This window comes from Diadema antillarum, unplaced genomic scaffold, assembly GCF_040938485.1.
Source record: "Diadema antillarum isolate AM-2024a unplaced genomic scaffold, OU_Dant_1.0 scf00000163, whole genome shotgun sequence".
NCBI lineage: Eukaryota > Metazoa > Echinodermata > Echinoidea > Diadematoida > Diadematidae > Diadema > Diadema antillarum.
In genome coordinates, this window is record NW_027271052.1 from 476,816 (window position 1) to 489,509 (window position 12,694).

At 42.6% G+C, this 12,694-nt stretch overlaps 1 protein-coding gene across 1 annotated transcript in view; it reads left to right on the plus strand.

The window, feature by feature from the left end:
- Nucleotides 1-12,694, plus strand: part of LOC139722290 (serine/threonine-protein kinase ATR-like) — a 57,251-nt gene that overhangs the window by 11,385 nt on the left and 33,172 nt on the right. The window contains 6 exon segments of the mRNA XM_071633599.1: nucleotides 8,433-8,565; nucleotides 9,486-9,644; nucleotides 10,165-10,261; nucleotides 10,949-11,191; nucleotides 11,823-11,915; nucleotides 12,370-12,471. Of these exon segments, the coding sequence (XP_071489700.1) occupies nucleotides 8,433-8,565; nucleotides 9,486-9,644; nucleotides 10,165-10,261; nucleotides 10,949-11,191; nucleotides 11,823-11,915; nucleotides 12,370-12,471 (827 nt within the window).

The window sequence follows — 12,694 nt, forward strand, 5'->3', positions numbered from 1 at the left end:
GGCTATACCAATAGCAATACACGCAGCCTCTAATACACCACACGTCCAATACAGCACTGCCACTGTCTGTGTTCGCAAGATGTCCCCACAAAACGTCTCGACATCGTCCGTCCTTCCCAAGCCGGATCCAGATCGTCGACCTCCACTGCTAAACCCTCAGCACAGCACGACGAGAGTCACGATCATTGTCTTCGATGAGAGCTCACCGACCTCCACTGGTAAACCGTTAGCACAACGAGCGTCACGGTCATTGTCCATGATGAGAGCTGACTTGCCTATCGTGGTCGTCCATGCTTCCTGCTTATTCTCTCCCCTCAGCTGTATCTAAACACCCGCACGTCTACCTTACCAATCGGAATCTCTCGACTATAAAAATGCATAACCTCCCATACCGAATGTACGACACTACAATACGTCCTATACAGACCGCGGCGCACGGAATGTGGTCGCGTGTCAGCTGTTTACCTATGGTCTACTGATTTGCATACGATAAACAAACAACTACGCAAATTTTCAAACCCACCATATCTTGGCTATTATACTTCCATTGATCTAAGCTTACACTGTTCTCTGTAATAAAAAAAACAACAACTATCGTGATCTATCAATACATGCTTGGAAACCTAAGGAAATACATGTTTCATCCTGACAATATCCCCCACCTTAAGATATAATTCAAGGGGAAATCTTAATTATATCAACAACAACAAAAATGTATTTTCCTTGTAAAACACTGGCATATACAGTATAACAGTTATGTTCTACACAAAGAAAAACCTAGCAACTAAAAATCACTTTTATTAAACTATAACAAAAACCAACCATATACCCTACAATTATATACAACCCTGTGCATCAAGCAATTACACCTTGTACATACCAGTTCTAATTCCTTTCTGAAACATTACCTAATGACAAACAATGATTTCACTACTACTGACTAAGCAAACAATAAGCTTGCAAAAAGTGTGCTCTCTATGTACTTCACATGTGTAGCACATAATTCTAATCGGTTTCACCTAAAACTGATGTAATTGATAAACACTTGCAACATACACTGATCACCACTGTGCCTATCGTTTCGAATCAGTCACATTATATACACTTGTGTAGATGTTTAATAAACCACCAGAAACTCTCAAATATCACAACTTCTCTTTAATTAATGCCAAAATTATTAAAACTACAATAAAACTTTCCAAAACAAACAAAACCAATTTCCCTTTTTTTTTTTTGTAATAAGAGTGACATATTCCAAGTTCAAACAGACTTATTAAACTTACATAATAATCATAAAACAATTCTACGAACAGCATGATTTTTTTTTTTTTTTTCACACTGCACATCATGCTTTGCGTGACTATGCATACATAAGTTTGAGATTTGGATAATACATGTATGTGTGTCAATGATGCCCCATAGAATTACAGAGTATCAATGCTAACCTTGCAACCTCTCGACTGTCTGAAGATCTGGTGTCTAAGGAGAGACATTAAACCTATCTCACTCCTCAACTCTGAATTATCACCTATATGATCCTGTATAGTAGTATCCAGTAATAGTTGGATAATAACTCAAGCTATGTAATTAAACATTACATATGCGATAACAACTCAAACTACAATCTGTACATGTACATAATTACACACTACAACGCGATTGCCCTACACCTAATCAATAGCGACGTTGATGTAGTGCGGATGTAGTCTTGTCGCAACGCTGAAAGAAATAACAGAAATAAAAACAAGCATCATATTCTTTGCTTCGCGCATTTTGTTCTTAGCAAACAAAACATGTACAAAGGAGTTACTGAACTTATTGAATTTTCTGCATGTATATGTCCATATTAACACCTGTCTACAGCCAACCATGTTGCCTGTACATTTAAAGTAGACTTCCATAATAATGCATCTTTGTAACATGAAGAAAAATCTTATAATACTGTACTGACGTCAAATATAGGCAATAAACACTGTATTAAAAAAAAAATGGTTTGTCAGAATTTGTTATTTTGGCTTTACTATGTTCCATTTGAATTTGACCGTCTACTCTGTGTTGTAGGTTCACACTAGGCGGCTCATGGCATCTGCAGCCACATTGTCTTTGCCCTTTACAGAGACGAGCCTGAACCTGTGCTCTTGTAGGCTCATGCACCATCGCATGATTCTTTTGTTGTGCATTTTCTTCGCCTGTATGTACGTTAACGGCTTGTGATCTGTGTGTACTTCGAAAGACCGGCCACACAGATAGAACTCGAACTTGCGAATGGCCCAAACAATCGCAAGACACTCCTTCTCGATAGTGGCATAACGACATTCCCTCGGAAGGAGTTTCCGACTTGCGTAAGCCACTGGGAAGTCTTCGCCATCCCGTTCTTGCATTAGAACAGCACCTAGGCCAGTGTCTGAGGCATCGACCTTCAGCTTTAATACCTTGGTCTCATCGGGTAGGTGCAGAATGGGTGGCTTGATCAAGCTCTTCTTCAATCCGAGGAATGCTTGTTCTTCGCCTTCTCCCCACTTCACCTTCTCGGGGCTTCCCTTCTTCGTGAGATTTGTGAGGGGCAATGCCACATCGGCATAGTTGGGTATAAAATCCCGGTAATAGCCGGTAAGGCCTAGGAAGGATCTGACCTGCTTCTTGGTCACCGGTCTTGGGGCCTCGGCAATCTTCTTTGTGAGACGTTCGCTCGTCTGTAGGATCCCCTCACTCACCTCATGGCCAAGGAACTCTATGGACTGAAATCCCAGCGCACACTTGGTTGGTCGAGCTGCCAAGTTGGCCTCCCGCAGTCTACTCAACACGGCTGAGAGTGTGGTCACATGTTCCTCCCACGAGTTTGTGTGCACCAACACATCGTCAATATAGGTCACCACATTGGGAACACCCAATAGCAGCTTTCTCATCATCTTCGTGAATTGGGCCCCTGCTGTGACAAGTCCAAATGGCATGTATCTGAATTGGAATTGTCCTATCGGTGTCAGAAACGCTGTCTTGGCCTTGTCTGAGTCTCTCAAAGGGAGCTGCCAGTATCCCTTTGATAAGTCCAATTTACTGAAATACTTGCTTTTTGCAAGTGACGCAAACAAGTCTTGCTGCATCGGCATCGGCTCAGGATCGAAAACCGTAACCTTATTAAGGCGCCGAAAATCGATACAGAAACGGTTGGTTCCATCCGGTTTCTTTACCATCACAATCGGATGACCATAGGGAGAGTCAGATGGTTCAATAACACCCAATTTCATCATCATCTCAACCTCCTTCTGGATTTCACCTTGCAACGCTTGGGGTACGCGGTATGGTGGTGACCGCACCGGTTCGTCTGTGGTCAAGTGTATCTTGCACTCTGCAATACTTGACTTCTTTGGTACATCTGTGAACACATCCTGATACTCACACAATAATCGTCTGATCTGCTCTTGTTTCACCTCGTCTAGGGAAACATCCAGCTGTACATCCTCAACGAACTCTCTCTGAATCGGACAAGGCATTTCTGGTATCTCAGTGACCACATCATCGTTGTTTTCCATGCCTTCGTCACTCCACAACTCATCTACACCACCATCATGGCACACCTCGAAACAACTTCCAGCAGTTTCTTCCTCTGTTACCCTGCTGAAGTATCGCTTGAGCATGTTTATGTGGAATGTCTTTTTCATGCCATCTACATCCACTACGTAGTCATAGTCATACTTGGCACCGACCACCTCATATGGCCCTTTCCATTTGACCAAGAGCTTGTTTTGCTCCGTCGGCAGTAACACCAAGACTTTGTCTCCGATCTTCAACTTCCGTTTCTTCGCACCTTGATCATAGTAGGTCTTGTACCGCTTTGCTGACTGCTTCAAATTTTCCTGTGCCATCTGCCATGACTCAACAAGTCTCTTTCTCAACTCGATGACATACTCATACTCACTCTTTCTTTCTGGCTCGACAGCATCGTTTGTCAACAGCTCTCTCAAAACCTCCATGGGTCCTCTCACATGCCGACCGTATAGTAATTCAAATGGAGAAAAACCCAGGCTTGAGCTTGGTGCCTCTCGCAAAGCAAACAAAAGGGCAGGAAGATACCTATCCCATTGGCGTGGCTCCTCTGTGCACAACCGCTTCAAAGACGATTTCACCACAGCATTATACCGTTCCACTAGCCCGTTGCACATGGGATGGTATCGGGAACTCGTCAACTGCTTGATTGACAATAACCGGCAGACTTCTTTCATCAAGTCAGAGACAAATTGGGGTCCTAGGTCAGACATAACCTCTTGCGGTATACCCACTCGACTGTACACTGTCACCAGTGCTTCTGCGACATCGACTGTCGTTATTGACTTCAACGGAATCGCTTCCGTATACCTCGTGGCATAATCTACAATTGTCAATATGTAGGTGTGACCACGTTCAGAGGGAGTGAACGGCCCCATCAAATCGATGGCGATACGCTGAAATGGTACCTCGATTGTTGGTAGTCTACCTAACTCCACCTTTGGCACTTTGCCTTTGCTGATGGTCTTCTGACATACATCACATGATCGGCAGAAATTGGCAATGTCTTCATACATGCCCGGCCAAAAGAACTGTGTCTTTACCTTTGACAATGTGTTGTTGATCCCTAAGTGACCGCCAAACAATGACTCATGTGCCAAATGCATGATATCAGCACGATATGCCTTTGGCACCACAACAAGTTTTGGGCCAATCCCCTCTGTCGGGTTTTCGGATCTCTTTCCTGCCTCAATAGGCACCCCTGATCTACCCGGAACAGATACCTGGAATTATCAGTCACACCAACCTTATTCCACGATGCTCGAAGAGTGGGGTCATCTTTCTGTTTCTGACGAAACTCTGGCGGATCTGCGACTTTGACCGAATCGACCACAACTAACCCCTTCTTGGGTTTTGCACTGCGTGCTTTTTGGGCCCGTGTCTCCACAGCCATGACAGTTGGCACTCCACTGTCATCATTCCTGACTGAACACTCTATCTCGCCCAACACCTGGTCTTCCTTCTGAGATCGGGTTCCGACTGCCATCACCTGTGGATCATCTTCTTTCACCTCAGAAAGATTGTCAACCTCTTCCTTATCAACGCCATCAACCTTGGTATCTACAGTTTGCTCACCATCTCCAATGACGTATCTACCACCATCATCCTCCTGATCAGCATCGTCACTCAATGCTTTGCCCCCTCTGGGCACCCACTTCAAATCTGGATCATTGGGCTCACGTGCACCAGTGACATTCCCAACAATCACTTCACACAAGCAATCCGGCATACACAATGCTTCAATCTCACCTGAAAAATATGGGGAGTCTAACTCTACCTTGGCGACTGGAAATTGCTTGACTGTTCCATCAATCAACCTCACTGTTTGACACTTCCCAGTCAGCTGATGTCTCTCAACCAGTCTGGACTTAACAACACATGTACTGCATCCTGTGTCACGGAGTACTGAAATTGGAACTTCACCAGGATATAACCTGCCTGAAACAACTGGCATACGATTCATCATCGCACTTACTTGTCCGTAAGCCATTCCCAGCTTTTCAACTTTCTGATACCCGTCCAAGGGCACATGATTTCCAACAGGCATGCACGCAGCTGATTGCCCTGTTGCCTGTGGCTGTTTGCCACCCCCGACATTTGACCTCAAACTACCTATTGAGTTTCCTGGACTGCCAGCTGACGGCGTGCTAGCATCCATGTTTGACCGTGTCATTTCTGATCCTTCAGTTAGCACCTCTGTACCAACCATTGCTTGAGCTGATTTCACACGCACCATGGGACAATCCCTCTTCAAATGTGTAGGACTCCCACACTGATAACAACCCCTCGGGCCATCTCCGCGCCCAGCCCCATACTGGGTCTTCTTACCCTGTGATGGCTGATTCCTTCCCCTCACTTCAAATGGGCGCTGTGGGGGTTTCGGACTACCTGGTGTGTTTTTCGCACCACCTTGTGAGGGCTTTGAACCTCCCCATTTCTGATTCTGATCAGATGTCTTTGATTGCTGTCCAAATGTGTGCACACCATGTGCATTTACATACACATCAGCATTCTTACTGACCGCCTCCATTGAATCACAATCCCTTTCTTTCAAAAATGCCACCACTTCCTTCGAACAATTATTCAAAAATTGTTCCCGTAGGACTAGATCAAACAACTTATCATACTCTTCATCGATCCCTGACAACTCAATCCACTGCACCAGATACCCTCTGAGCCTCGTCGCAAAATGATGTGGCCTTTCTCCTTTCTCTGGCCGTGCAGTCCTAAACTTCCTGCGATACCCTTCTTCAGTCAACTGAAAATGCACCATCAACTCCTGTTTGACTCTTGCATAATCATCTCTATCAGCAGGCTCCATTCTGTTCACCACTTCAAGGGCTTTGCCACTCAGATTTGAAATCAGATATAAGGCCTTGAATTCAGTAGGGATCTTCTGAATGTCAGCAAACAACTCAAACTTGTTGATATAGGCATCGAACCTATCCCGATCCTCGTCAAACTTGCCTATTTTCAAGTGCAAACCACTCAAATCCACATGCGTACTGGAATTTGTCGATCTCATTTCAGCCATTTTCATTTCATGTTCCCGGACCTTGGCTCTTTCCTCAGCCCGCATTTTCTCTGCAGCCTCATCACAACGAGCATTCACGAAACTATTCAACTCTCCACCGGAGTAACCAAGTTCCCTACCAAGGGTGGCAAAGTCTCTAATTTGTTCTGGAGTTGCCATCGTATCATCCAACAACAGCCAACCAAAAGAACATCAACCAGGAGAAAAATCCACTCCCAATTCACAACAATTCACTGAATACTCCGCTCAGACTTTTAACTGCGAATTCGACACAACCTCAACCAGGTCTACTCTTAACCAGTACACACCTTAATACATGCATACACTGCATACAATACCATGCTCAACTACGTAGCACCTTAAATCAACCACATGATAAAGAAGCTTTTAATTTTCTTTACCAGCCTATGGCTGTGTCTTACACCACCTAACATAGATCTAGCGTTAGCAGGTCTCGGTGGGACCTCCAAAATTGTCACATAGTGACCTAGCACCTGGTCACTCTGTGGTTTTATTTTTTTTTTAGACCTGCTAGTTCATCTACTAATAGCAATAATAACTACCGTTATCGCTACACAGCCACACTAAAACTTTAATAGGCCCATGATGTAAACACGATTGAATTCACGTGCACACAAATCAATGTTTGACTGACCGTTTGACACAACTTTGTTTATTTACTCATGTGTAAATTCTACAACAGGTTAATGATGCCTTGTGAAGGAGCTTGGCATTAAGTCTATGCAATCACATAAAAATTATCATTAGTGTGAGCACTCAACTTGGATACTGTAGTCGACGTCTGCATTGGCTATACCAATAGCAATACACGCAGCCTCTAATACACCACACGTCCAATACAGCACTGCCACTGTCTGTGTTCGCAAGATGTCCCCACAAAACGTCTCGACATCGTCCGTCCTTCCCAAGCCGGATCCAGATCGTCGACCTCCACTGCTAAACCCTCAGCACAGCACGACGAGAGTCACGATCATTGTCTTCGATGAGAGCTCACCGACCTCCACTGGTAAACCGTTAGCACAACGAGCGTCACGGTCATTGTCCATGATGAGAGCTGACTTGCCTATCGTGGTCGTCCATGCTTCCTGCTTATTCTCTCCCCTCAGCTGTATCTAAACACCCGCACGTCTACCTTACCAATCGGAATCTCTCGACTATAAAAATGCATAACCTCCCATACCGAATGTACGACACTACAATACGTCCTATACAGACCGCGGCGCACGGAATGTGGTCGCGTGTCAGCTGTTTACCTATGGTCTACTGATTTGCATACGATAAACAAACAACTACGCAAATTTTCAAACCCACCATATCTTGGCTATTATACTTCCATTGATCTAAGCTTACACTGTTCTCTGTAATAAAAAAAACAACAACTATCGTGATCTATCAATACATGCTTGGAAACCTAAGGAAATACATGTTTCATCCTGACAATTAGGATGGTAGGTGTGATGGAAGTAGCAGGTGAATTGATAGTGGCAGCTCTGCCCTACATTTGGCAAAAGGAAGCAAATGACAAATCATCCAAATCTGAAATTATCAATTCTAAATGTTAGATACACTGTCTTCTACTTAAATGATTTCATTTTTTTTTTCTTCCAAGTGCTTGTTATGATGAACAATAGCTTGGAAATTTGCTTGAAAGTGATCTTTCTTGCATGCATATCTGCACAAATTTGTCTCAATCATACTTTTCTAAAAAATAAAGCAAGCAAAGCTGTGATTTTTGTTTTACTGTTTAGATCCCTCAAATAGTTTACATTATGTATACATGTATGTGAACATACGAATGATGATCTACTTTTCTGTTCTCTGCCGCTAATGAAAGGGATGCTACACAGCTTGAGGCAGGTGTTGAGTCATCTGGACCTGAAGCACACAAACTCAGCCGTGACAAGCATCCTGAATGCGTACTTGACCCTGGTCGTCGACGACAATCCTCTTGTCCGACAAGTCTTCAGGTAGGAGCACCTGTAAACACAGAGCTGACTGGTCTTGCCATGTTTGCAGGAGGCTTCGTGAAGGTTGAACATATGTCCATGTCCTTACGAAAGATTATAGCAGTCTCCCCCGATTTGGTATTATCTTGGCCTATTGATATGCTTGTTACATTCAAGTATCTTCCAGACTGCTCTGTGAAATTTTCCTGATTTTGATGTGTGAATGGTATGTACATGTATCCCCGACCTACGTAGAATTATTTCTGCAACACCCTTTCTGTAGAACCATGTGCACCTCATTTAGTGTGTAACTGTTTGTGCCAAATGTACCTGTGATCTGCTCAGTTCTATACATTTATGTAGCATATGCACAAAAATAAATGCATTTATCTAGAAACCTGTAAACCTAGGCTAAAAAGGTCTGTTGGCTCAGTGAGAGGCTCACCCAATCTTTCAGTGACTGTTACATGCACTGAGAATAGGCTTGACCAGCGATGTGCCTTGGTCACTGATTGGCATGCACGCTGGATTGCTTTCTTCGCTCATTGACACACTAGATGTCTGGAAATGTCAATGAATAGAGATTAACTGATCCCCTTGATCCCTTTTGTGCTACCATGATGACTGCCTTCTTGTTGGACTGAGGCACATTGAGTGAGCCTGCTAACTTTACAAGTAGGTCGAGTTTGGATGGATTACTAAAAAGATACTGATAAAAATGTTTGGCGAGTCATTATAGATATTTAAGATATTATAGTTGTTTAAGATATGATTTATTATTTATATTTATTTATAATTAAGATATTTAAAGAAATTTAGGAACACTCAAAATGAATATCAGGAGAGGAGGCTCCTTGTAGTGAAACAGATTGAGATCATACCTACTGAGGCACATCTCTTCATGTTGATAATGTCAGTCTGTGGTCTATATTTTATTGCAGTCGTAACATCAAGCACCTGGTTGGAAATGGTGACCAGTGTAGTGATTTGAATGTCCAGGCAGTGGTCACTCAGCTCAAGTCGGCCTTTCTGACAGGCAAGTCATCGGGCAACGGACGGCTGCAGGAAACTGTCGTCAGCACTATGGGAGAACTTGGAAAGTGAGTTTGATGTACTAAACTCTTCTCTCGTAAAGGTTTGCAGTGGCATGATTAAACTTATCTTGCAATGTGACATGCTTGTGTCTTTAATGTTTCATAGTTGGCAAGCCATTTAACCCGTTGAGGATGGTTTGATTTTGCTACAACACGCATTTCCCATAGACACCTGCCCGAGTATACTCGGGACTCGTCCGCAACGGGTTAAGAGCCAGTTTTAGCTTAAAAACAGAAGTGATGTGGTAGTCGGGGTGTTTTTAAGTCATCCAGAATCAATGGTTTCAGATTTTTCTTTTCCATTTCTGTGTGAAAAATCCAGAATACAAGACAGATATCACTTTGTTCACATAGATTACTGACAAGGAGAAATCACTGCTTTATTGGCTTTGTATGAGAACATTAAAAAATGTTACAAAGAGTTGTAACTGTTTCCAGACTTGTATGCAAGAGTAATGCTTGGCTGTTAACTACCACTGTTATCATGTCGTGATGACAAGTACCAACTTTTATTTGATTGGTCCAGAGTTGCAGAGGGAGAGCTGTTGATGGTGGTTGTTATCAGTCTGCTTGAGAGCCTCCTGTCTCCCATTACCATGGTAACCTCCATTGCCTACATTCAGGTAAGCCATCTTATACTTATTGCTTGTGTTGCATCTCCCCATTAATATCTTTTTTTTCTCATCTTCTTCTTCTTCTTTTTTTTTCAGACATTACCTTATGAACTGAGGATGTCTATGGATATGTATTTTTTAAATGTTGAGTAGAACAATCTCCTTGAGGTAAACTTAGCATAGTCAAAAACCATTGAGTAAAATTCAGCATATCACAGACTGTTCTTAATATGCTGTTGGTGGAAGAATCGTAGAACTGCCCAGTCTCAAAATGTGCAGTATTTGTTGTCTTTTGTAAAGGAGTTTAATGTGCCTTTAGTCATTTAATGACTGTGCATTGAATTATATTACACGTTATGACTTCATTCGTGTCTTACATGTACCAATAGCTTTTAATTTTTAATTTGTCTGGATGCAAAGGACATCCTTACCATTGTATGCCCAGAAAAAGTCATGCAGTGACTGGCTTTACAGCACAGAATTTGAGGAAATAATAACATCAGCTTTGGAAGCAGATGAGTTGATTTTACAGACACGACAGACAATGTCAAATGCACTTCCACCTGATGTTGAGTCGCAAAACATTTGTATTTTCATTATGTGCAGTGCTGTGTATTGATGCCAACTAGAAAAAAAAAAAGAGTAATTATTTGCTGTCCATATGTTGATGCGAAGGTGTCTCTTTCTGACTTCTAGCTCCATGCAATAGCAGAGGCCAAAGGTCAAAACATGGGATCCATCTTGTCCCAGTTCAAGCAGCCGGTGTGCAAGTTCCTGGTGGAGGCTATGCACGAAGCAGTGCGGTCCTCCTGCCAGAGCCAGACCCAGAGCCAGGTAGAGACCCAGAGTACCCAGGACCAGGACCGGGACCCATGCCTGGAGACTATTACCAAGGTGGCCCATGCATTCAAGTTCAAGAACCTGGAGGCTTTCTACACTGTAAGTGTGCTCTCTCATAATTATCTTGGTCTTACTAGTAGTTACATCATTGTTCCCGAGAATTGGGGGGTCATGTACCTTGAAGTTCTCCCATTTTGTTACTTCTTCCATTACTTTTCCTTAGAACTGGAAGGCATTTTATCTTGTAAAATTTATACTGACACCGAGCATGGAAGCAGCAACGATCATGTTTTTGCAATGGTGCGCCAAAAGTAATCATGTCTGTTTCTGTTAAAGAAAAATCATTGATTCGGTACAACATCACCCAAAATGGCATTCTTATGTCAAAATCAAGAGCAACAAAATCACCAGTTTAAGATTAATTTTGTTACAAAATTATAAGTGGGGAAGTGATATTCTAACAGGTCCAGACATGGTTTCTTTTGGCACACCATAGCAAAAAAAAAACCCGGACCGTTGCCGTTACCATGCTCGGTGTAAATGGGCCTAAAGTCTATCCTTTCAGGGGAGATCCTTCCTCATTTATGATCCAAAAAGGCATTGTACAACAGTTATGTCCTTCTCATTTTCACTGTACAAATTTGCGGCTAAAACCATTTTCAGCTATACAGTTCTTATGCGGAATATCATATATCTGTATTTTTTTCTTTGTCTGTTTACGTCACGGCAGCGCACTCTAGAATTTCTGCTTCCCCATATTGTGAGCAAGGCAAGTCCAGAAGCAAGCATTCTACTCAAAGCTATGGCAAAGACGCTGAAAATGGTGAGTACTTGCTCAATTCATCTGAATGCTTGTTTTCATATATTGCATGGTTTCTGTGTGATGCTATTTGCTGTGCAACAGTGCATTCTTTCTTGCAATAAAATCAGAACTATAGTGCGTGGTAGCGAATGTTATTTTGTAAAAAACTCGCCAGATATTGTTCTGCCTTTTCTACCGCATCAATTGCTATATATTTGTAATCATAGCAGGTAAAATGACAAAATTTTGTGGGAGACCATGTTTGATGTGAACTCTTAGAGGCAACACAGATATGAATATGTGGGACCAGATGGGATGGGAAAGGGTCAGCAGACTATGTGAGTTGGATTGCTCCACTCCATCTTCAGACATACATGTAGCAGTGTGCAGTGTACACATTTTTCATTGATTGAATGATTGATTGATGATTGATCTCTCACTGAAAATTTCCAAAATGCAATGATCTGTGATGCAGAGTCATCGCGAGATGCTGGTGGAAAACTTCAAGTTCATCTTCTCATATCTGGTGAGGACCCAGGGCAAGACGGAGCTTGAGAAAGCTCTTCACTACATCCAGGTAAGGAATGCCTAGATCTAGAAGGAATCCTCTCTGTTAGACCCCCCCCCCCAACTTTGTGCTGTAGGAGCAGTTAACAGAAAGTGGAATCAGTGCAACCAATAATCAATAATCACAAAGATGTTTGTATGTTTCATAGCACTATGTCTATTTTAATTAAAAGATGTGATAGATACAAAAAAGTTGTGGGGCTTCCTTTACATTTAAGATGTATATTGTTACA